Source organism: Tupaia chinensis, unplaced genomic scaffold (genome assembly GCF_000334495.1).
Source record: "Tupaia chinensis unplaced genomic scaffold, TupChi_1.0 Scaffold000231_1, whole genome shotgun sequence".
In the NCBI taxonomy this organism is placed as follows: Eukaryota; Metazoa; Chordata; class Mammalia; order Scandentia; family Tupaiidae; genus Tupaia; species Tupaia belangeri.
In genome coordinates, this window is record NW_006159706.1 from 2768122 (window position 1) to 2787291 (window position 19170).

The following is a 19170-nucleotide window of genomic DNA, read 5'->3' on the forward strand; positions in this document are numbered from 1 at the left end:
ATGTGGGCTTGTTTTTTTTTTTTTTTTCTTTTTTGAGAGGTTTTTGCTATAGGGCACGTGCGCTCGCCAGACAGACAGAGATACAGAAAGCGAGAAATCACCCCCCAGGGGGGATGGCCACACTACAATCCCTTCTCTTCTCGGGATCTTGGGCACGCACACACACGCGCCCGCATGAATTTTAAGCCACCAGGTCTGGGACGCGAACCACGGTCGACTACGTGGGAGTCCAGCGACAAAGCCATTATGCTAACTGCTGGTCCCAATGTGGGCTTGTTTTAAAATGCAATTTTTATAGTCAGTTCTCATTCTGGGGCTAATGAAGAGGATATGGGAAAAAGAAGTGGGTAGAAAGAAAGGAATTAAGAGAGAATTTAAAAATTTGCGCTGGCCATGGTAGCCCAGCAGCAATGCAAGACTCCATGATGCTGAATCCACAGAGAAATGTCCTGGGTTTGCATCCTCAGGTCTCCGCGTACACATTAGATGAGCTCATACATGCACATTATCTTGGCATGCTGAGGCTGGGGGTAGATTGTGGTGTGAAGATCTGTTTGGGGTACTCCTTTCTCTGTCTTCTCTTCAGCTCAGTCTGTTTCATATGGAGAAATAAATAAATAAACTTAAAAAAAATTGGAGCTGCTGTCGACTCTTGATTTCCTCTCTGGGATACATCAATGCCATTGAGGATTCAGAAGTGGTCGGGGAGCTGATCCTAGAGCATAGCAGTTAAGCACTGTGCGTAGGGAGCCAGATCCCGCATGGCTGACTGAGTGGCTTGAAAAACATGATGGGTACATGTACCTGTGTGCCCAAGATCTTGACAGGATGGAAATATGGAAGAAAAATAATTGCAGCGAGATCACACTCCACTGGGGATGCTTTCTCCCTCCCCCGCCCTCTGCCCACCCTCCTGTCTGTCTCTCTCATGCATGTGTGCCCTCTGGCAATTAAAAAAATGGTCTAGGGACTCTCACCTTTTGGCAGACAGGTTGTGTGAGAGTGTTGACTTGGCTCACTGCTGCGACTGACATCCTCTACTTCAACCAGAGAGAAGGAAGTGGGTTTGGGCGTCCATATGGAGAGGGAGAGGGTGCATGTGGGGGCTGTGGGCCTCCTTCTCCACTCATTCTCAGCTTGGCAGTTCTGCTGAACGTCTCTGTGGCTCTGTGGTTTGCAAGTGCTGTCTAAATTTGAGTCCCTGCTCATCTTGGCTCTCAACCACCCCTTAATCTGTTGGCTGCTCATGCGAGACTGAGACTTGAATGTGTGTATGAAGTGCTTTGAAAAAAATCCCAAGAATCCATGCAGCAGTTTAATAGAATTGTCCCAAGTCAAAACATGGCTAATTATTCAGACATGGAACCAAGTGTACTGTTAATGGGTAGTCTCTGTAAAGAGCCTTATCTCTCTCCCTAGATCTTTTAATTCTGCCTACTCAGTCAGGGCTAGTGACTGATAATTTGCTTTCTACATTTTTCTGGAATTGAATTTTGAATGATTTGTTTCCTTCTTCTTAGCAAAAATAATAAAAAAATGACTGCACAGTAACATGCATTTATAGAGAATACTGAAACTTTGGGTTTCAAGCCAGCTGGGAAATTCCCTTCAGTTTTTCAGGCTTATACCATGTATTTGAAGAATGTTGAACCAAGATGTTTTGAGGAAGTAAATTGCTCATACTGCCGAATGTGACCTGGAAGGAACTGAGGAACTGTAGAACTGAAGATGTGGTTTACTGATGTTTTTTCAAATTCCTTTGTTAGGCATCTGAAGAAGCCTCCCTTAGGGCCTTGGAAAGTCTGATGACAGAATTTTTCCACGACTGTACTACCAATGAAAGAAAACGTGAGATAGGTAAGTGAAGTGTTGAGTTGTAGAGGGTCATTTATAATGACAAGGCAAGGAAGAAGGAGTTGATAAGCTTGGGCGGTTAAGCCTGTATATTTTTCTCTTGGAATTCTTGCTCTTTTTGCTCTAATTCGGCTGGTTGGCAGCTGGAGAGGTCCGTAAACCAAGCCACAAGGGCATAATGATAGATTTTGTTTTCTTTGATCAAATGAAAAACATGTCCCCTACTTTTTTTTTTTAAAAACTTATTTTAGAATTATTTAATTTTATTATTATTTTAAAAATAAATTGTAAATAAATAAAGTGGACTATTTTTAATATTGTTATTATTTTTCCATTTGCTATAGGACACATGTGCTCACCAGAGAGAAACAGAGAGAGAGAGAGAGAGAGAGAATGGGAAAGCAGATCTCTAGGTCCGGTACTCAAACTGCAGTTGGCCATGTGGGAGTCCAGCGCCTCAACCACCATGCCACCTGCTGACCCCTATTATTATTATTTTTAAAAATTTGCTATAGGGTACACATGCTCACCAGTGAGAGACAGGTTGGGGGAGGATTGAGAAAACAGCCTGTCAGGTCTGGGACTTGAACTATGTTCAGCCATATGGGAATTCAGCACCTCCACCACCATACCACCTGCTGCCCCTCCTTCCCCCACTTTGTTTTTAATTTCAGCAGTATTGTTGAACTTTTATAAGAAGGCTTTGACTATTAAGAAAAAAACACTTATTAAAGTGTTACCATTAGTGAACACATTTTGGTGTGCAGAGATCTGATCTGAACGTAATCTAGTTCTCAGAGATCTCCTAAGTGTTATTACTTTTGTATTTGGGGGACGGGGGGGTTCTAGCATCTCCTTTTTTTCTCCCCCTTTATTGTTGTTCCCATTCTGCAAGTTTTGATAAAGACTTCAAACAATAGTGAAATGTACTTCAGGTCTTCTGGGGACCTCAGCACTTTCTAGAACCTACTTTTGAATTTTATAGTAATTCCCAAAGAAATATTTATTTATTTATATTTTTAAAATTTTACTTATTTTTTTTAGAGGTTTTTGCTATAGGGCGTGTGAGCTCTCCAGAAAGACAGACAGAGACAGAGAGAGAGAGAGAGAGAGAGAGAAATCACCCCCTAGGGGGACGGCCATGAGAGAGAGAGAGAGGGGGAGAAATCACCCCCCAGGGGAATGGCCATGCCGCAATCCCTTCTCCTCCATTCTCCTCTTGGGATCTTGGGCACGCATACACATGCGCCCGGTGTGAGTTTAAGCTGCTGGGTCCAGGACTTGAACCGTGGTCGACTACATGGGAGTCCAGTGACATAGCCATTACGCCCACTACTGGCCTCCCTCCCCCCCCACACACAGAAGTATTTATTAAAGCATGCTGTAAAGTAGAATGTGTATTCAAGTGTCAGATGTCTATCCCAGGGATATGCTGCACCGTGATCCTAGAGCAATCTGTTTTTCTTCTGAGCTCTCACTTATTGATACTTCTTTTTTTTTTTCTTTTTGGAGAGGTTTTCGCTATCGGGCATGTGCGCTTGCCAGAAAGACAGAGAGACAGAAAGCGAGAAATCACTCCCCGGGGGATGGCCACACCACAATCCCTTCTCCATTCTCCTCCTGGGATCTTGGGCACGCATGCACACGCGCCCGGCGTGAGTTTAAGCCGCCAGGTCTGGGACTTGAACCGTAGTTGACTACGTGGGAGTCCAGCGACACAGCCATTACGCTAAATGCTGGTCCCACTTATTGATACTTCTGAAGTTGGAACAAAAATGCTTCTTCCCTCCCCTCCCCTCCCTTCTCCTCCCTTCCCTTCCCTTCCCGTCCCTTCCTTTCTCTTCCTGCCTTTCTCTCTTCTCTCTTTCTGGAACAAAAATCCTGGCCCCCTCTCCTCCCCTTCCTTTCTTTCCCTCTCTCTCTCTTTTTAAGGAATTATTTATTTAATTTAATTTATTATTATTTTAATTTGCTACAGGGTACATGCACTCACCAGAGAGAGACACAGAGAAAGAGAGTGAGAAAGCAAACCACAAGGTCTGAGATTTGAGCTGTAGTTGGCCATGTGGGAGTCTAGTGCACCATCCCTCTCCCTTTCTTAAATTTATTTATTTTTTTCCATGAGACAGACAGGCTTTTGATGCTGTGATCCATCCTCAGTCAGCTCTAGATCTTGGACCTAGTGTACTTAGGGAGGTTTCTGGATGTGAACCTGTAACGTATCATCCAACCCGCAGGAAATGCTTTTCTGTTTCTAAGCCTAAAGGCTTTTCCCATGAGTATGTTACTGTTTTGTACTAAACTTACTTTCATTACTTTCACCTCCTTGGAGGTCTTTTTTGATAGCTTCAGGACTCTGGCGGTGTGTTTCACTGTCTTTAAAGCACATTGGCCAGTTAAATGTTAGGGCTGATTTCTGCTTATGGTTTGGAGCTCAGTTGGGGTTCAGGTTTCCTGGTGGCTAGTACCATTGGCTCCTTCTTGTTTCCCCTTGCATCCTTTACATATCACATCAGGTTCTGGTAGGTGCTGACTTCTTGTCTCTTCATTTTAAACATGGTAGTTTCTTTTGGACCTGCCCCCTGTATGTCTGGTTTTTCTGAGGCAATGCACTGTAGAGAAACACGGCGTTATAAAGAAGGCCTCACTGACGGGAGCTGACCCAGTAGATTGACCAGCTATCTGGCTAAGAAGCTCTGCCCTACTTGTTTTCTAGGTTCTCTCTTAGTACTCAGGTGGACTGACCCTTGTGCTCCCAGAGTGATGCTTTTATTAGTCTTATGCTACTAAAGTACCTTATACTTGTGGTAAAAATATCAATGATGATTTTAGGAGGTGGAGGAGCTTTTCCCTTATTCCAACACTCTAATTTTTTTAGTCATTTCAGTTGTTTTTAGCCTACAAGTGAAATTCTTTGAATTTTTCTCCTAATTTTTGGTTTGCAAATCAAATGACGTTCACCGTGTGTGTTCAAAAAATCAAAAGTGGAACCTTTTGAACATATTCGTGTTCTAATCTGATTGTAACATATCTGTAAATAACCAGATGTTATGAATGTCTAATTTACAGGCTGAGGGGAATCCGGGGGTTTGGTTCTGTTTGGTGGGTGTGTCTTACTTCAGTTCTCTTTGTTCATAGTCTCTGTAGCTTTATTTGAAGTGCGTGGGCTAGAACCACTTCTTGCTTCTTTTCTGTTGTCTTACCATAAATTAAAGACTTTTCTTAGCTAGGTAGAAGAAAGGAGGGAGGCCTTTTCTGTGTACTTAGGGAGGTTTCTGGATGCAAACCTATAACCTATCGTCCAACCCCTAGGAAATGCTTTTCTGTTTCTAAACCTAAAGGCTTTTCCCATGGGTATCTTAGTGTTCTGTACTAAACTTACCTTCATTACTTTCACCTCCTTGGAGGTCTTTTTGATAGCTTCACGACCCTGGAGGTGTGTTTTCATGTCTTTAAATCACGTTGGCCAGTTAAATGCAGCCACCCTCCAGCAAAGGGGAGTTAATAGAGCTCTACAGCTTTACAGAGTTGTTAGCGGGTCATCGAGACCAACTGGTCATTTTCATGTGGAGGAAATGGAAGCATTATGGAGGAGCAGTGACTCTGTTGGGGTCAGTCTCAGTGAAGTGGTAAAGTCTAGAAGACTCCAGACTTCCTCATTTCTCGCCATAGTTTATTCTCTCTGGTTTCACATAACTTCTAGGATTATAGAAACATTCGCTTAGTTATTAGAACAGTTCATACCTTCCTTTTACAGAATTTTTATGGTACTGCATTGTTGCATTTAGCCCAAGTTGTGGGGAGCTAGCAGAGGAGTGACTTTGACTAGAAGGAGTTGCTGTGCATTCTGCTTTTCCAAGCATTTCTTAGAGTCTCTTGGAGTTGTTGGCCTTTGCAGTTTTACTCCATTTGAAATTATATTTCATGACCAGTGTAGCAGGTCAAAGTGACTAGGGAATACCATGTCCAGAAACATGATGATAGACCTTTAATGCTTGCTGCCTTGTGGAGTCTGGCTGCTGTTGTCAGCAGCCTAAGCAGGAGGAAAACCAATTCTAACTGACATGATGTGTGGACAGGGCTATACCTGGCAACTCTCATGACTGTTAACTCGTATTACAGATTTTTGTTATTATTACTTTTTTTGGTGGTATTTTAAGATTAAAAAACCAACCCAGATGAAGAGTGTTAATCATCTTGAATTCTCATTCATTTTTCCTAGTCTGACTTTTAAGGTTAAATCTTAATCTTTTGTTTTTCTGCTTCTCTAGCCTTCATCTTCTGTGTGTGGGAATAGCATAGACTATACTGAAGATCTGTGAAGGAGTGGTGAGGACAGAGGAAGTGTGTTAGCTATCATTTTTAAAATGAAATGATACCCTTCCAAAAAAAAAAAAGAGTAAAATGAAATGATACCCTGAACAACTTTCAACTCACTTATTAGGTTAGATAAGAACTTAAACAATGAAAGTTTCTCTGTCCAAAAAGGGTAGATAGTAGAGTTTAGCTTTTAAGATGACTGAAAACCCTGACAGTGTTGGTGGTTACCTTAGTCAGAAAGATATTTTATGAGCTGTTCTTTCTATCTTAAAGAATCAGCTAGGTTGTATGGTTGATTTTGACATCATTTATGTTATGTGAAGAGAAGAGGCATGCTAGAGAAAATAATAAGCCAGCTCAGTCTCCTTTTAATTCCATGTATTTTCAACATCTTCTTTTTTGCTATTTAACTTCCAGAGGAGCTTCTTAATAACTTTGCCCAGCAAATAGGAGCCTGGAGATTCTGCCTGTATTTTCTCTCCAGCACTAGGAATGACTATGTAATGATGTACAGTTTAACAGTTTTTGAGGTAAGTTGTTAGATATGTTTATGTTCTTTTGAATAGTATTTTGTAGTCAAATTCCCATGTTATTTATTTGTGCTAATAAACTTTAGCTTTAATGTGCAGATGGCTGAGACTCAGTGGTAGCTTAGTTCAGGGATTTCTGCCCACACCTGCCTTTATCTAGATGACTGGTGTTCTAGGGTACTTTTCACCTTTGACATCAGCAAAGTAAGTTGACTTTAGGATCTATTTGTGGTAAAATGTAAACCCTCCACCTCCCTACCTCATCATTTAAAAGGAAAAAATAGTTAAAAACATTTTTGGGAGGAGGGATGATTTCCATAATACTGTCATCCCTAACCACAAACATTTTCATTTAAGTTGACTTTCTTCCAATCCTTGTCTTCTATGCACACTTAAAAAATCTATAATATTCATGTCATTTTGTATTCTTGTTTTCCTCCTCTTACCTTTATATTATATCCCTTCAATTGTCATTATTCACCTTATCATTCTTTTGTTTTTGAACATTAAAGTTATTCTTGTCATTTTTTGGTGGCTATTAGAGATAGTAGTGTAAAAGGAAATTTTGCACATGTAGCTTTCTGTTTCTGTTAAATTATTTAGCATATCTTCCTAGGAATGTGATTGTTGTATCACAGGATTTGAATTTTCTTACACTTAATTGCCAAATTGCTCTTTATTTTATAAAGGGCTATTGTTTATTGAGCTGATACAGATAACGATGGGATGAATACTCGTTATTTTTATGTATAGATTATTAACTTAAAAGATGTATATTTGTTTTTCAGAATTTGATCAATAAAATGTGGCTTGGGGTCCCATCTCAGGATAAGATGGAAATCCGTAGCTGCCTGCCCAAACTCCTTTTGGCTCACCATAAAACCTTACCTTACTTTATTCGGAACAAACTCTGTAAAGTTATTGTTGATATTGGACGTCAAGATTGGCCCATGTTCTACCATGACTTTTTTACTAACATTTTACAGGTAAGGCTATAGCTATGGAAACTTTATCTGTGAATAGTTTGTTTGTAGAAGTGATTATTTCCTTGTCTTGAAGAGGAGTTTAAGATCAGCATTTGGAACTGTATTAGTGAGTTTTTGTAGGATAGATTACTGCATTCACTTAATTGCTATTCTTGGTAGATGTTGTGCCTTCGTGCAGTGGAGAAAGAGGGGGAAAACCCAGCTGCTTTGTTAACTACTTGTGAAATTCTGTTCAGTAAGTGTTTGAAAATATGTTAGGTGCTGCACCAGGTGTGGGGGTTGCAAGGAGTAGACCTATAATAGTTCAGGACTTAGTAGGGAAGTGACTGTGTAAACAGTAATTATCTAGTGGTCTGACAAGTACTGGTGGAAGTCTGTACAGAGTGCAGTGGTGGTATAGCATTAAGACTCACTGTTGGTGGTGAGGTATGAGTAGGAGACACAGTAGAATAAGAGACTGGGTTGGTGGATAAGGCTAGACCATGAAGGGCAGAGGGGCTTTTAGTATTTAATTCATAGTCTTTCTTGGGATCTGATGAAAAGTTTTACAGAGGGAGAAAACGTGGCCATCTTTTTATGTTGGAATGACCTCTCTGGCTAGAGTTCAGCTTGCAGAGGGATAAGACAAGATGGAAGGAGACCAGGAAGGCTATTGTTGGAGAAGTCTGGGTAGGACTAAGCCAAGCAGAGACCTACCTGGTGGAGGGAGGTGAGGCCCTTTGAGGAAGAAGACTTGTAGATGACTAGATGGTGAGGTTGAAGGAAGGAAGAAATCTGGAGTGATTTCCTGGTTTCTGGTTTAGATAGATTTTCCAGGCCAGGCATAAAGGAGAGGGGTGAGGGTGGGATTAGGTAAAAGATAGTACATTCATTTGGCAGAAAATGCAATTAAGTTTTGTATATTTTCTTCCATGTGAGATCCCACCAGCCACTAGGAAATGTAGATCTTGGATTTAGGAGAGAGGTCCAGTTACAGGTTGGGGTTTGGAAACCATTGGGCAGTTACGTCGGACCTAAGGGCTAGGAGACAGATGCTGTTGGATGTCATTTGAATCTGTGATTAAGTGGTTTTTCAGGTTACTGAGAAAGTGTAGAGTTGTAGGAAATTTTTTTTTTTGAGAGGTTTTTGCTATAGGGTGCGTGCGCTCGCCAGACAGACAGAGAGAGACATAGAGATGGAAAGCGAGAAATCACCCCCTGGGGGGATGGTCATGCCGCAATCCCTTCTCCTCCATTCTCCTCTCGGGATCTTGGGCACGCACGCACACGCACCCGGCGTGAGTTCTAAGCCACCGGGTCTGGGACGCGAACCGCGGTCGACTACGTGGGAGTCCAGCGACATAGCCATTATGCTAACTTCTGGTTCCCAGGAAATGGGTTTTATGTATAGTTTATAGAAATATAGTTATTAGCAAATTGGTTATAGTCTCACTGATTATAGGTTCAGTATTTTTTAGAAAAATATCATTGTTTTCTACTGTTCTGCCTTCTTTTCCTACAAAGCATTTGAATGATGGCAGCAGTTAAAAAATTGAGGCATCCATACTTCTTCCAGATCTCCTGTCAGAGTGGTATAAAAATTCTTCAATTTGGCTTTGTATAGCGATTCATTCATCTAGCAATATAGTAGATTGAAACCACAAAGGATTCATGCTTTCATTCAGTAAACTATTTGTTGAACACCAGCCGTGTGCTAACTGAGCATTTGGTGGGATGTAGCAATGAACAAATATAAAGTGCCTTCATTCATGGAGTTTATAACCTCATGGAGGGAGAGCATCAGCAAACAGTAAGCTGAGATAGTTAAAAGTGGGATGAAGAAAACTAAATCTGGGGTAAAGGAAAGAGACTTCCCAGGGTTTCATTTACATGGAAATCTCATGGAAGGCTTTTCTTGGTGGCAGACATTTGGGCAGAAATGTGAATGGAAATGATGGAGTGAACCAACTGGGTACCTAGGGGAATAGTGTTTTGTGAAGAGGAGCCGGCAGAATGGCAGGGAGGCCAGTTGGCCTGGAGTGGAGGGACGTGAGTGAGAGGCCTTCCTGGCTCTCTCTTACACACTTGCCTTTCCTCCAAGTTGAGGACATCGTGGCTAACTCTCCATGGTTTTTTAATGGAGGAGCCAGGGCAGCCCAGTAGAGGTGGAAAAGACTAAGAAAGTTGGGGGGTCATTCCTGGGTTAGGTTGTTGGGTTGTATGTGCGGTGAAAAGAAGCAATTGAACGGAAGATGGAGAGCCATGGTTCCGATGGTGGTGGGTGTGGAGGAGCTGTGTTCCCACCAACTGTTCCTCTGCTGAAGAACAGAACATTTCCTGTCTACTCTTGACGTGTAATTATAACAAATGAGAATTTGGAAGAGCATTTTAGGTAAGGCACTCATGGAGGTTTAAACAGGCTAGATGTCTTCCTCTGATCTCCACTGCTTGCCCTGTTCCACCCCTTCAGAAATAACTCCTTTAAACTAACCTTGTGTAGCTTTCACACCATGTAGCGGAAAGAGAACTGCAGGGGAGGCAGCAGGTTTGGGTTTTGCATTCATCTTCAAGTAAAATCATCTTTGATTTTAGAAGTCCTGCCACTTATGTGAGCCTCCATTTCCTTCTTTGTAAAATGGAATGGTTGGACAAAGTGATCTTTAAAATCGTTTCTAGTTGTGTTATTTACCACTTTTTATTTATCCGTGTGAGCCAGTCAGTGACATATAAGCCATGTCAGGAATGATCAGTGCTCAGATGCTGACATTTCTCGTAATGATAATAAAGCAAACCTTTTCTTCAGGTATTGGTAAACAAGACCAGACTGGTTCTGGAATCAGTTTCACCATCACACAATCCTTTGAGTAAACCATCTAAAAGGTTTCTTTTGGCTCAATTCCATCATGGTCTGTTTGCAGCCTGGGATACATAGTTGTTTTATTTTTTTTCAAACTGTGACAGTTGACTGGGGCATTATGCAATTTGTGTTAAAAGTGTGATGATCACCATACCAGGCAGAGAGGAGTTGACTTGGCCCCAGAAAAATTCTTACTGTTTTGGGTGTTCGTTACACCCTTTCAAGGCCACTAGAGAAGGAATTAATTCCAGTTGGGAACTGACTCCCTATTACTCCTTCCATACACTGACCCTCACACACAGGACACTTTTCTAGAATCTATTCTTCAGGTTTCCTGAAATCTAGTGAGCCGAATCAGGACACATTGTGCCTAGGGTACCAAATAGTTAAGAGGCAAGCAGCATAGGGAAGAATTGCTGTTTCTTTGATTGGGTTGTACGATAAAAACTGTTGAACCTTTTCAGAATTTCACACTGGAAGTCTGAACATGGTCTTTAATCTAAAGATACTTATTGTTTGTAAAATAAATTGCAGAGATTTACCTGTGTTATCTTTAATTATGTATGTGAAGATGGTAAAGGGAAATAAAGAGTAAAGTTTTCTGGATACAGAGCCAGTGAGATGAAAAATTACATATTTCCTAAGTAAATGATAGCTAGCTAGCTTGCTTGCTTTCTTTCTTTCTTTCTTTCTTTCTTTCTTTCTTTCTTTCTTTCTTTCTTTTAATCTGGCTCCTAGTCTTACCTTCTTCCCTTCTCCCAAATGAGAGAAAAAATTATAAGATGTTTTTCATATTGTAGGAATTTTTTATTTCTGGGAGTATAGACATTTTTATAACCACAGAAAGGTATATATTGCCAAGTGCAATATTAGGCAGTAGGAGTCATTCTCACCTTAGAACTTGGGGGAAAATAAAACCAAAAATCTGAAGAGAAAGGATTAAATGTAAAAGGGAACTAATGGAAGTATTTTAGAATATAGATTGATAGGGCCAGCCCCATGCCCAGTTTTTAAGGGAGCTGGATCCCACCTGGGAGAATTTGGTTCAGATCCTGGCCCCAGTGCACGTATGCTCAAATCCAAATAAGAGAAGGGATTGAGGTGTGACCCTGCCCTATTGGGGATTGCTTCTCTTCCTCTCTTTCTGGCGAGCACACATGCCCTCTGGCAATTAATATGAACGAATGAATGAATGAATGAATGAATGAATATGGATTAGTATACAGAGGTCTCCAAAGTGGAAAGAGGTGCTTATTATGAAGTTCTATTTTATTATGTAAGGAAAAATTGGTAGAGGAGGGATTTCCTGTTCTTCTTTAGTACATTATCTGATTTTAAGCTAGTGTTATAAATAGTCCAGATTTGTAGAAAATATAGAACATGTGGAGGATGCAATTGGGGTTTTAATGCTCAAGAGAACTGATTTCATGAAGAGAAGATTTTTTTTTTAAAAAAGACAAGGTCTTGTTATATTGTGATCCTCCTGTCTCTGCCTTCCACGTAATGGGAACTATAGTGTGTGCCATTGCACCTGGCTTTTTAGGGTGGTCTTGAGAATTGAACCTGTGCTTCCCATGTGGCCTCATTCTGTCCTGTAACAGAGTCCACCAGTGCATGCTACTGTGATTGGGCTTTATAGAGATCTTTTTTTTTTTTTTTTTTTTACTTTATGAGATTGGGGAGAGAGAGGTAGGAATATGTTTTTGATAGTGTCTTGCTGTATTGTGATACTTGTGTGCCAGTCTTCTAATTAAATGCTAGAATTGTAGGGCACACAGCTGTGCTCAGTGTGTTCAGGTTGGTCCAGCAGCTGAACCTATGCCTCATTTGCGGTCTATAGCCTCCCAAGTGGGGTACTACCTGTGTGCCACCATAGTTGGGCATAGAGAGTATTTTAAAACATTCATTGTTGCTGATGTTTCGTAGTGCTACTTCTGAGGGCAGTTGACTTTACCTTAAGCTGTCATTATTCAGTACTTTTCCTGCTCTTTGGGGTTGAGGGTTTCCTCGATTTGTGATTGGAAGTTCCCTGTATTTCTTGAAGTGAATGATACTTGTCTGTTTGGGTGCAGTTGTTGAGTATTTTCTTCTTCCCTAAAGCTTATATTGTGTAGCTTGAATAGTAAAGAAACTTGTATTGGAGGATGAACTACATTTAAAGTTAATTATGTTTAAAGAAAAAGATGAGATGTTCCTTAAGTTGTTTGCTTTTCTATAGATTGTAACGTATAATTCAACAGAGAATTTTAGTGGCAGCTTGCTATTACTTTTACCATTTCTGGAAACCAAAAATAAACATACTAGAGTATTGTTTCGAATTTTGGGAAACCCATTAGGAAGATACAAGTGTTATGCTGTTGAAAGTGTGCCCTATTTTTCCCTTTTATACAAATGAACTTCTAATTTTTAAGAGGGATTTTTGCTATAAGGCATGTATGCTTGCTGGAGAGACAGAAAGTGAGAAATCAACCTCCATGGGGGATGACTTTGCCACAATCCCTTCTCCATTTTCCTCTTGGGATTTTGGGCACACCTGCTCATGTGCCTGGTGTGAGTTTGAGGCTGCTGGACTCGAACTGTGGTCGGCTATGTGGGAGTCTAGTGATGTAACTATTATGCCATCCGCTGGTCCTCAAATAAACTTTCTTATGGTAGAATATTACAGGTGAAAAGAACAATGTTTTAATTTACCATGTAGGTATTTACAAAGTCGTAGGGCCAGCAGATGGCGTGGAGGTTAAGGTTATGGATTCCCACATAACCAGCTATGCAGTTTGAGTTCCAGACCTGGAATCTTTGAAAATCATGCTGGGCATGTGTGCATGCATGTCTCAGATCTCGAAAACAGTGGAGGAGAAGGAATTGTGGTGTGGTCATCCCCTAGGGGGTGATCCCCCCACCCTGCTTCTTTTTCTGGTGAGTGTATGTGCCCTATAGCAAAAATAAAAAAAACCTGTAGTTTACTTTAGTCACATGTACATGTTGTGGCTTTGCTTCATGTATAATTGTAAACTTCTCTGAAGCACACAGAGCTTAGAAATGTAAAGTTGATTTAACAACCTGATTTTTGAGAAGCTTTTAAAACTGATTTAACATATCTTAATTGCTTGTGTGTGCATGTATGTGTGTGTGTGTATATATATATACATATTATATTATATACATATCAATATATTTCACCTAACTTGGTTTTTGGGCAGAGTAACCAAAGTTTTATTGGGAATCTGGACTTATATAAAAAGTGTCACATTAGGTGTAAAAGAGTTTCATTTTTTAGCTGTTTTCAGGTTCATGTTACTAGAATCTTGTCCTTGAAATAAGGTTGAGAATACATTTCTTGTGGATTTAAAAAAAAAGGAAGAAAAGCTACATAAATGTATTCTAAGTTGTTTTTCTTTATTTTTTGAGAGGTTTTTGCTATAGAGCGTGTGCACTCTCCAGAAAGAGAGAGAGAGAGAGAGAGAGAGAGAAAGAGAGAGAGAGAGATGAGAGAGAGAGAGACAGAAACAAACACACAGACAAGCCAACGCCGCGCACACGAAAGCGAGAAATCACCCCCCAGGGGGGATGGTCACACCGCAATCCTTTCTCCTCCGTTCTCCTCTCAGGATCTTGGGCACGCATACACATGCGCCCGGTGTGACGAAGCCACAAGGTCTGGGACTTGAACTGCAGTCGACTCCATGGGAGTCCAGTGACATAGCCATTATGCCAACTGCTGGTCTCCTAGTCATTTTTCTAAAATGTTGGTTTGTGTAGCTGTTCAGGGAAGTTTAAACACACGCACCCTAAACGACTGCTAAGTTCTTTGTACCTTATTTGTGCAACATTGCTCAGAACTCTTTTTCCTGGCAGTTGATCCAGTCCCCTGTGACAACTCCCCTTGGGCTGATCATGTTGAAGACAACTTCGGAAGAGGTAAAAAACCGTGAGGACCTCAGTGTGGCTCGGAAGGAGGAGTTGCGAAAGCTATTACTGGACCAGGTGCAGACAGTGCTCGGGCTACTGACAGGTGAGCAGTTTGCTGCCTACAGATACCCAGAAATCAGACGTTGGCACTCTGTTTTTGAACACTCGTTTGAGCTATTGCTGAGAGTGAGCATTAAAACAGAAAGATTTAGTGCTGAATTACCAGCGTTCATAGTGTAGTGTTTAGCATGTGGGAGGGTCTCAAAAAAGATTTGTAACTTATTTTCATTTAATTGGTCCTCACTATAATATATCTATGATTAACGAGGTATAGTCTAGGTCATAAGAGTGTGATTAAAATGTCAATTACTGGATTTGAAATAAGGTGGGTAGCAGCTCTTTATTTAAAATAATTTGAATTTGAAATCGGGAGAAGTTGGAGTAGTAGGAAGACATGAAAATTTCCCATCGTATGTAGGGAAGTGAGACAAGGGGAATCAGCCCGCCTGTGCACGAGGTTGTAGTCGTATGTAGCATTTCATCTTGTCTGTTTGATCAGAGCCTCATAACAGTGTGCGAAGGATAAGAATAACCAGAAAACAAAGCACAAAATGAGACAGGTGATAGGAAGCAAGCACAGCCCTGAGTCGCAAGGGTTGGGATTGCCATGCTGATGTGAGCAATAGCTGGTTCAGACCTCTAGGGTGCTGAGGAGCCTGTGCTTACTGCAGAAAAAGGATGCTGTAGGGAAGTGGGGAAACGAGTGTTTTTTTTTTCTCCACCCCTTCCACCCAGATTTCTTTTGGATGTCTAGGAACATTTTTCTTTTGCATGTCTAGTTTAGTACTTGGCATGCGGCAGATACTTAAAAATTATTGAACAAAAGTCATCTTGTCCTTTGTTTCCTATCCATCCCTAAACCCCAAGAGGGAAACCCAAACCTCAGAGCATATGTAGTCATTCATAGCACACTTACCGTCACCTCAACTAGACGTTACATTTCTAGAGTTAGGGACTGTCCCTTATAACCCTGTGTCTTACTATTTGTAGCAGCATATTATTAAAAATTGACATGTGTAATAGTTCATATATCAAAAAGTCACCATTTTAAAGTGTAACAATTCAGTAGTTTTTAGCATATTCACAAAGTTTTACAGCCATTACCACTATTTAATTCTACAGCATCTTGATTACCCCATAAAGAAACCCTGTTTCCATTAACTGTCACTCCACATCCCCCCACCTACCTCTGTGGGCAACCACTTATCTTTCTGCCTATATGGATTTGCCTATTTTAAGTTAGGTCATCTTTTATATAACGTTGCTTTCATTTAGCGCAATGTTTTCAAGACTTATTTGTGTTTTAATATTAAATATTTGAGCAGTAAAATGTTTTCAGAAGCCTGTATGACATTTTTCTCTTCCAGATTCTATTGGGATTACAGAGAGGAATCGAGTACAGTTCCTGCCCTTTAGTAATTTACACTCTAGTGGAGGGCAGGCAAGTTAACAGTTAAATAGTGTTTCAAGAGCTATAATAGAGGGTATGTTTTATGTGTAGGCAAAGCTGAGCAGGCAGGAAGATTTTCTGGAAATGCTGAATGGATTCTGAGGGACACACAAGTGCTGTTAGTTTGTTTTTCTTTTTTTTTGGAAGAGGTTTTTGCTATAGAGCGTGTGTGCTCGCCAGACAGAGACAGAGAGACAGAAAGTGAGAAATCACCCCCCAGGGGATGGCCATGCCACAATCTCTTCTCCTCCATTTTCTTGGGATCTTGGGCACACATGCACACGTGCCTGGTGTGACTTTTAAGCCACCAGATCCGGGATACGAACCGTGGTCAACTACATGGGAGTCCAGCTACACAGCTATTACGCTAACTGCTGGTCCCAAGTGCAATTAGTTTGGTGGAAAGGTCAAATTGGGATTAGTGGGAGGAGAGCTGGTCAGAGGTGGACACATAGACAGTTCAGCATCATGTAGCCTGGTATGAGGTGGGTTGAAGGCTGGAACAGGCAAGGCCAAAAGAGTGAACAGAGGCTACACACTGAGACCTGTAGGGTAGTACTGTTTACTGGGTGAGGAACATAAGAGGATTAATGGCAGGTTTGTGGGGGAAGAAAAGTTGAATTTAAGATATCCAAGTGGTATTGTCCAGGAAGCAATTGGATATGCAGGTCTATGAATGTCTTGTCTGGTTTCTAATTCCCTGACATGTGACATAGAGGTTGGAGTGTATGGTCAGCATGAGTTTTAGACAAATAGAGACAGACATTGGCAGAGACCTGAGAGTCTTCATAATACGTTTTGTTGAAGCCACGGCAGTAGGTGAGTCAACACAGCAGAGAGACATAAGGTAGTGGGGAAATCTGGGGACAGATGGGTACTGATGGACAGAGGAAGGTGGTGAAGGTGAAAGAGATGGAGTCGAGTTCAGAGAAACCAGAGAAAAGCAAGGAAACTACAGGCTCAGAGAAGGGTTTGGACAGTGGCTTGGAATGCCATAGAGTGGTCCAGGAGGATTAAATTGGCCACCGGGTAGATATAGCAACCAGGCAATCTTGGCAAAGAGCAATGTTGGTGGAAATTGTGTGGGAGAAAACACGTTATAAGGTCAAGATGCAGCAATAGAGATCCTCCAAGTGGGGACAGTACTTTCCAGAAGGTAGCTGGAAGTAAATTAGAAAGGCACAACTATTACCCAGGGGGGTTGAGAGAAGGATGTTTAAACATTGATGTTCGATCAAAAGTATCAATTGTTTTTCTTAATCTGATGTCATATGCTGGACTTTATTTTTCTCAAACTCAGTTTCTCCTTTCTTGGCAGGTATCTTGGAGACTGTCTGGGACAAACACAGTGTTACTGCTGCCACTCCACCACCATCCCCAACCTCTGGAGAAAGTGGTATGGTCTGCCCACCCTCTGAACATTGCTCTTTTTAAATGCACTTGGTTTCTCTTCAGTAGCTCATCTATGCCAGATACAGATGCTGAGTCTTTCTTAATCAATTTTTTGCATTCTGCCCATGTTTTATATTATTCCTTGAAAATAACTGTATTTTTCTTTTTCTTTTTATCTTGAGGTTTTTGTTTTAGGGTGTGTGTACTTGACAGAGAGGGAAAGTGAGAAATCACCCCCCAGGGAGGATGACCATGCCACAATCCCTTCTTTACTTTCACCTTGCAATTTTAGGCACACACGCACATGTGCCTGGTGTGATTTTCAAGCCGCCAGACCTGGGACTTGAACCATGGTTGGCCATGTGGGAGTCCGGTGCCATAACCATCACGCTACTCCAATAATTGGATTTTTCTAGTGTAATATTTTGAATAACACATTTTGCTTCTTACCTATAAGGAAGGCAATCTTTTGTCATCAGTTGCTGTCACTCCTAGTTTGTTACCCTCATTTTTCTTTTTCTGAAATGTCATGGCTTGTGCTGAGGTTGGTGTGAGCCTGGGGGGTTGACAGATAGACTTTGTCTGGGAAGGGGATTGGGCAGCACCTGGTGGAGAGGACACAGGGACATGGATTGCTTTCTTTCCTATTGGACTCAGAAGTCAGGAATGTCAGGATAGCATGAGGACCAGTGTCCAGTAGGCAGCAGTGAATTTATCATGGTTAGGACTAGTTTGATAAAACCTGGGCACATTTGCAGTAGTTAGTAAGTAGTTTGCTGGTAGCTAGTTATATTATTACTTGTTTCAAAAGTCAGAGTGCAATTAATCTAAAAATGATTACTTTCAAGGATGAGTGGAAAGAGGAAATTGTGTCTGAGCAGGAAATTTTAGTTTCTAAATGCTTCTGTTTACACTAAATGATCAGAAATGCTTTTCAGTAGAGTACATCCCGTGAATTGGCACATATTTCTTCCTCTATTGTAAAGGTTGATGTGGTTAATGAGAAATATTTCCACATCTTTCTCCTTTACCCCAAGGAAATGGGTTGTTGAAATCAGACCTCTCTAAGCCCCAGCTGTTTCACTGAAGGTCATTAATTTGTGGAAGTTGAAATTCACAGTTACTGTAGGATTGCAAATATGTCAGAATGTTCTGAGGACTGGTCATAGTATGCTAATTTTTTTCAAATTCTATTTATCATACTTGGATTAAAAACCATTAGGCATTTGTCTTACCACTTAGGTTAAAAACCATTAGAGTTCTAGGCCAGTCCTGGCCTGGTCGTTGGGTACTAGCTTAGCATCCAGTGTAAGTTAACAGTAGCATTTTAACCGAAGTAAAACTTACTTGCTTTTCCGAGGTCATTTTCCAGTAACGAAAGGTGTGTGTTTTGGTTGGCTTTGTTAGTGTATATGTTTTGAGCTAACTCAGTTTATACTTTAAGAGATTTTATTTTGGTGGGTTGGTCAGGTTGGGGAATGTCTGATAATAAAAGTATATGTTTACCTCTTTTTGTATGTTTCTTATGAGATCAGGTGAAATTAAATGTGAACTAACTCGACATTTCCAAATATGGTGCCTTCTTCTTGAGAATTGCATGTTAGATACTATTAAAATTATTTCTTCTGAAACATTTTTTTAAATTAATTAATTAATTTACATTCATTCCCTGAGCATTGTCACAGCAGACAAAATGTGATTTCCTGTCCAGAATACACTGCATAGTGGTTTAATCATACATGTTATTGTCAATAATTTTCCATTCCTAGTTTCATATATATATATATATATATATACACACACACACACACACACATACATATATATATGTAT

General features: G+C 40.8%; 1 protein-coding gene across 2 annotated transcripts in view; it reads left to right on the plus strand.

Annotated features, from left to right (window-relative positions):
- The window catches only part of XPO6 (exportin 6), a 134664-nt gene that overhangs the window by 39625 nt on the left and 75869 nt on the right, over window positions 1-19170 (plus strand). For both annotated transcript variants that reach the window (XM_014587730.2, XM_014587731.2), the window contains exons 2-6: window positions 1767-1857; window positions 6592-6704; window positions 7493-7690; window positions 14382-14538; window positions 17264-17341. In XM_014587730.2, the coding sequence (XP_014443216.1) occupies window positions 1767-1857; window positions 6592-6704; window positions 7493-7690; window positions 14382-14538; window positions 17264-17341 (637 nt within the window). The remainder of the gene's footprint in view (window positions 1-1766; window positions 1858-6591; window positions 6705-7492; window positions 7691-14381; window positions 14539-17263; window positions 17342-19170) is intronic.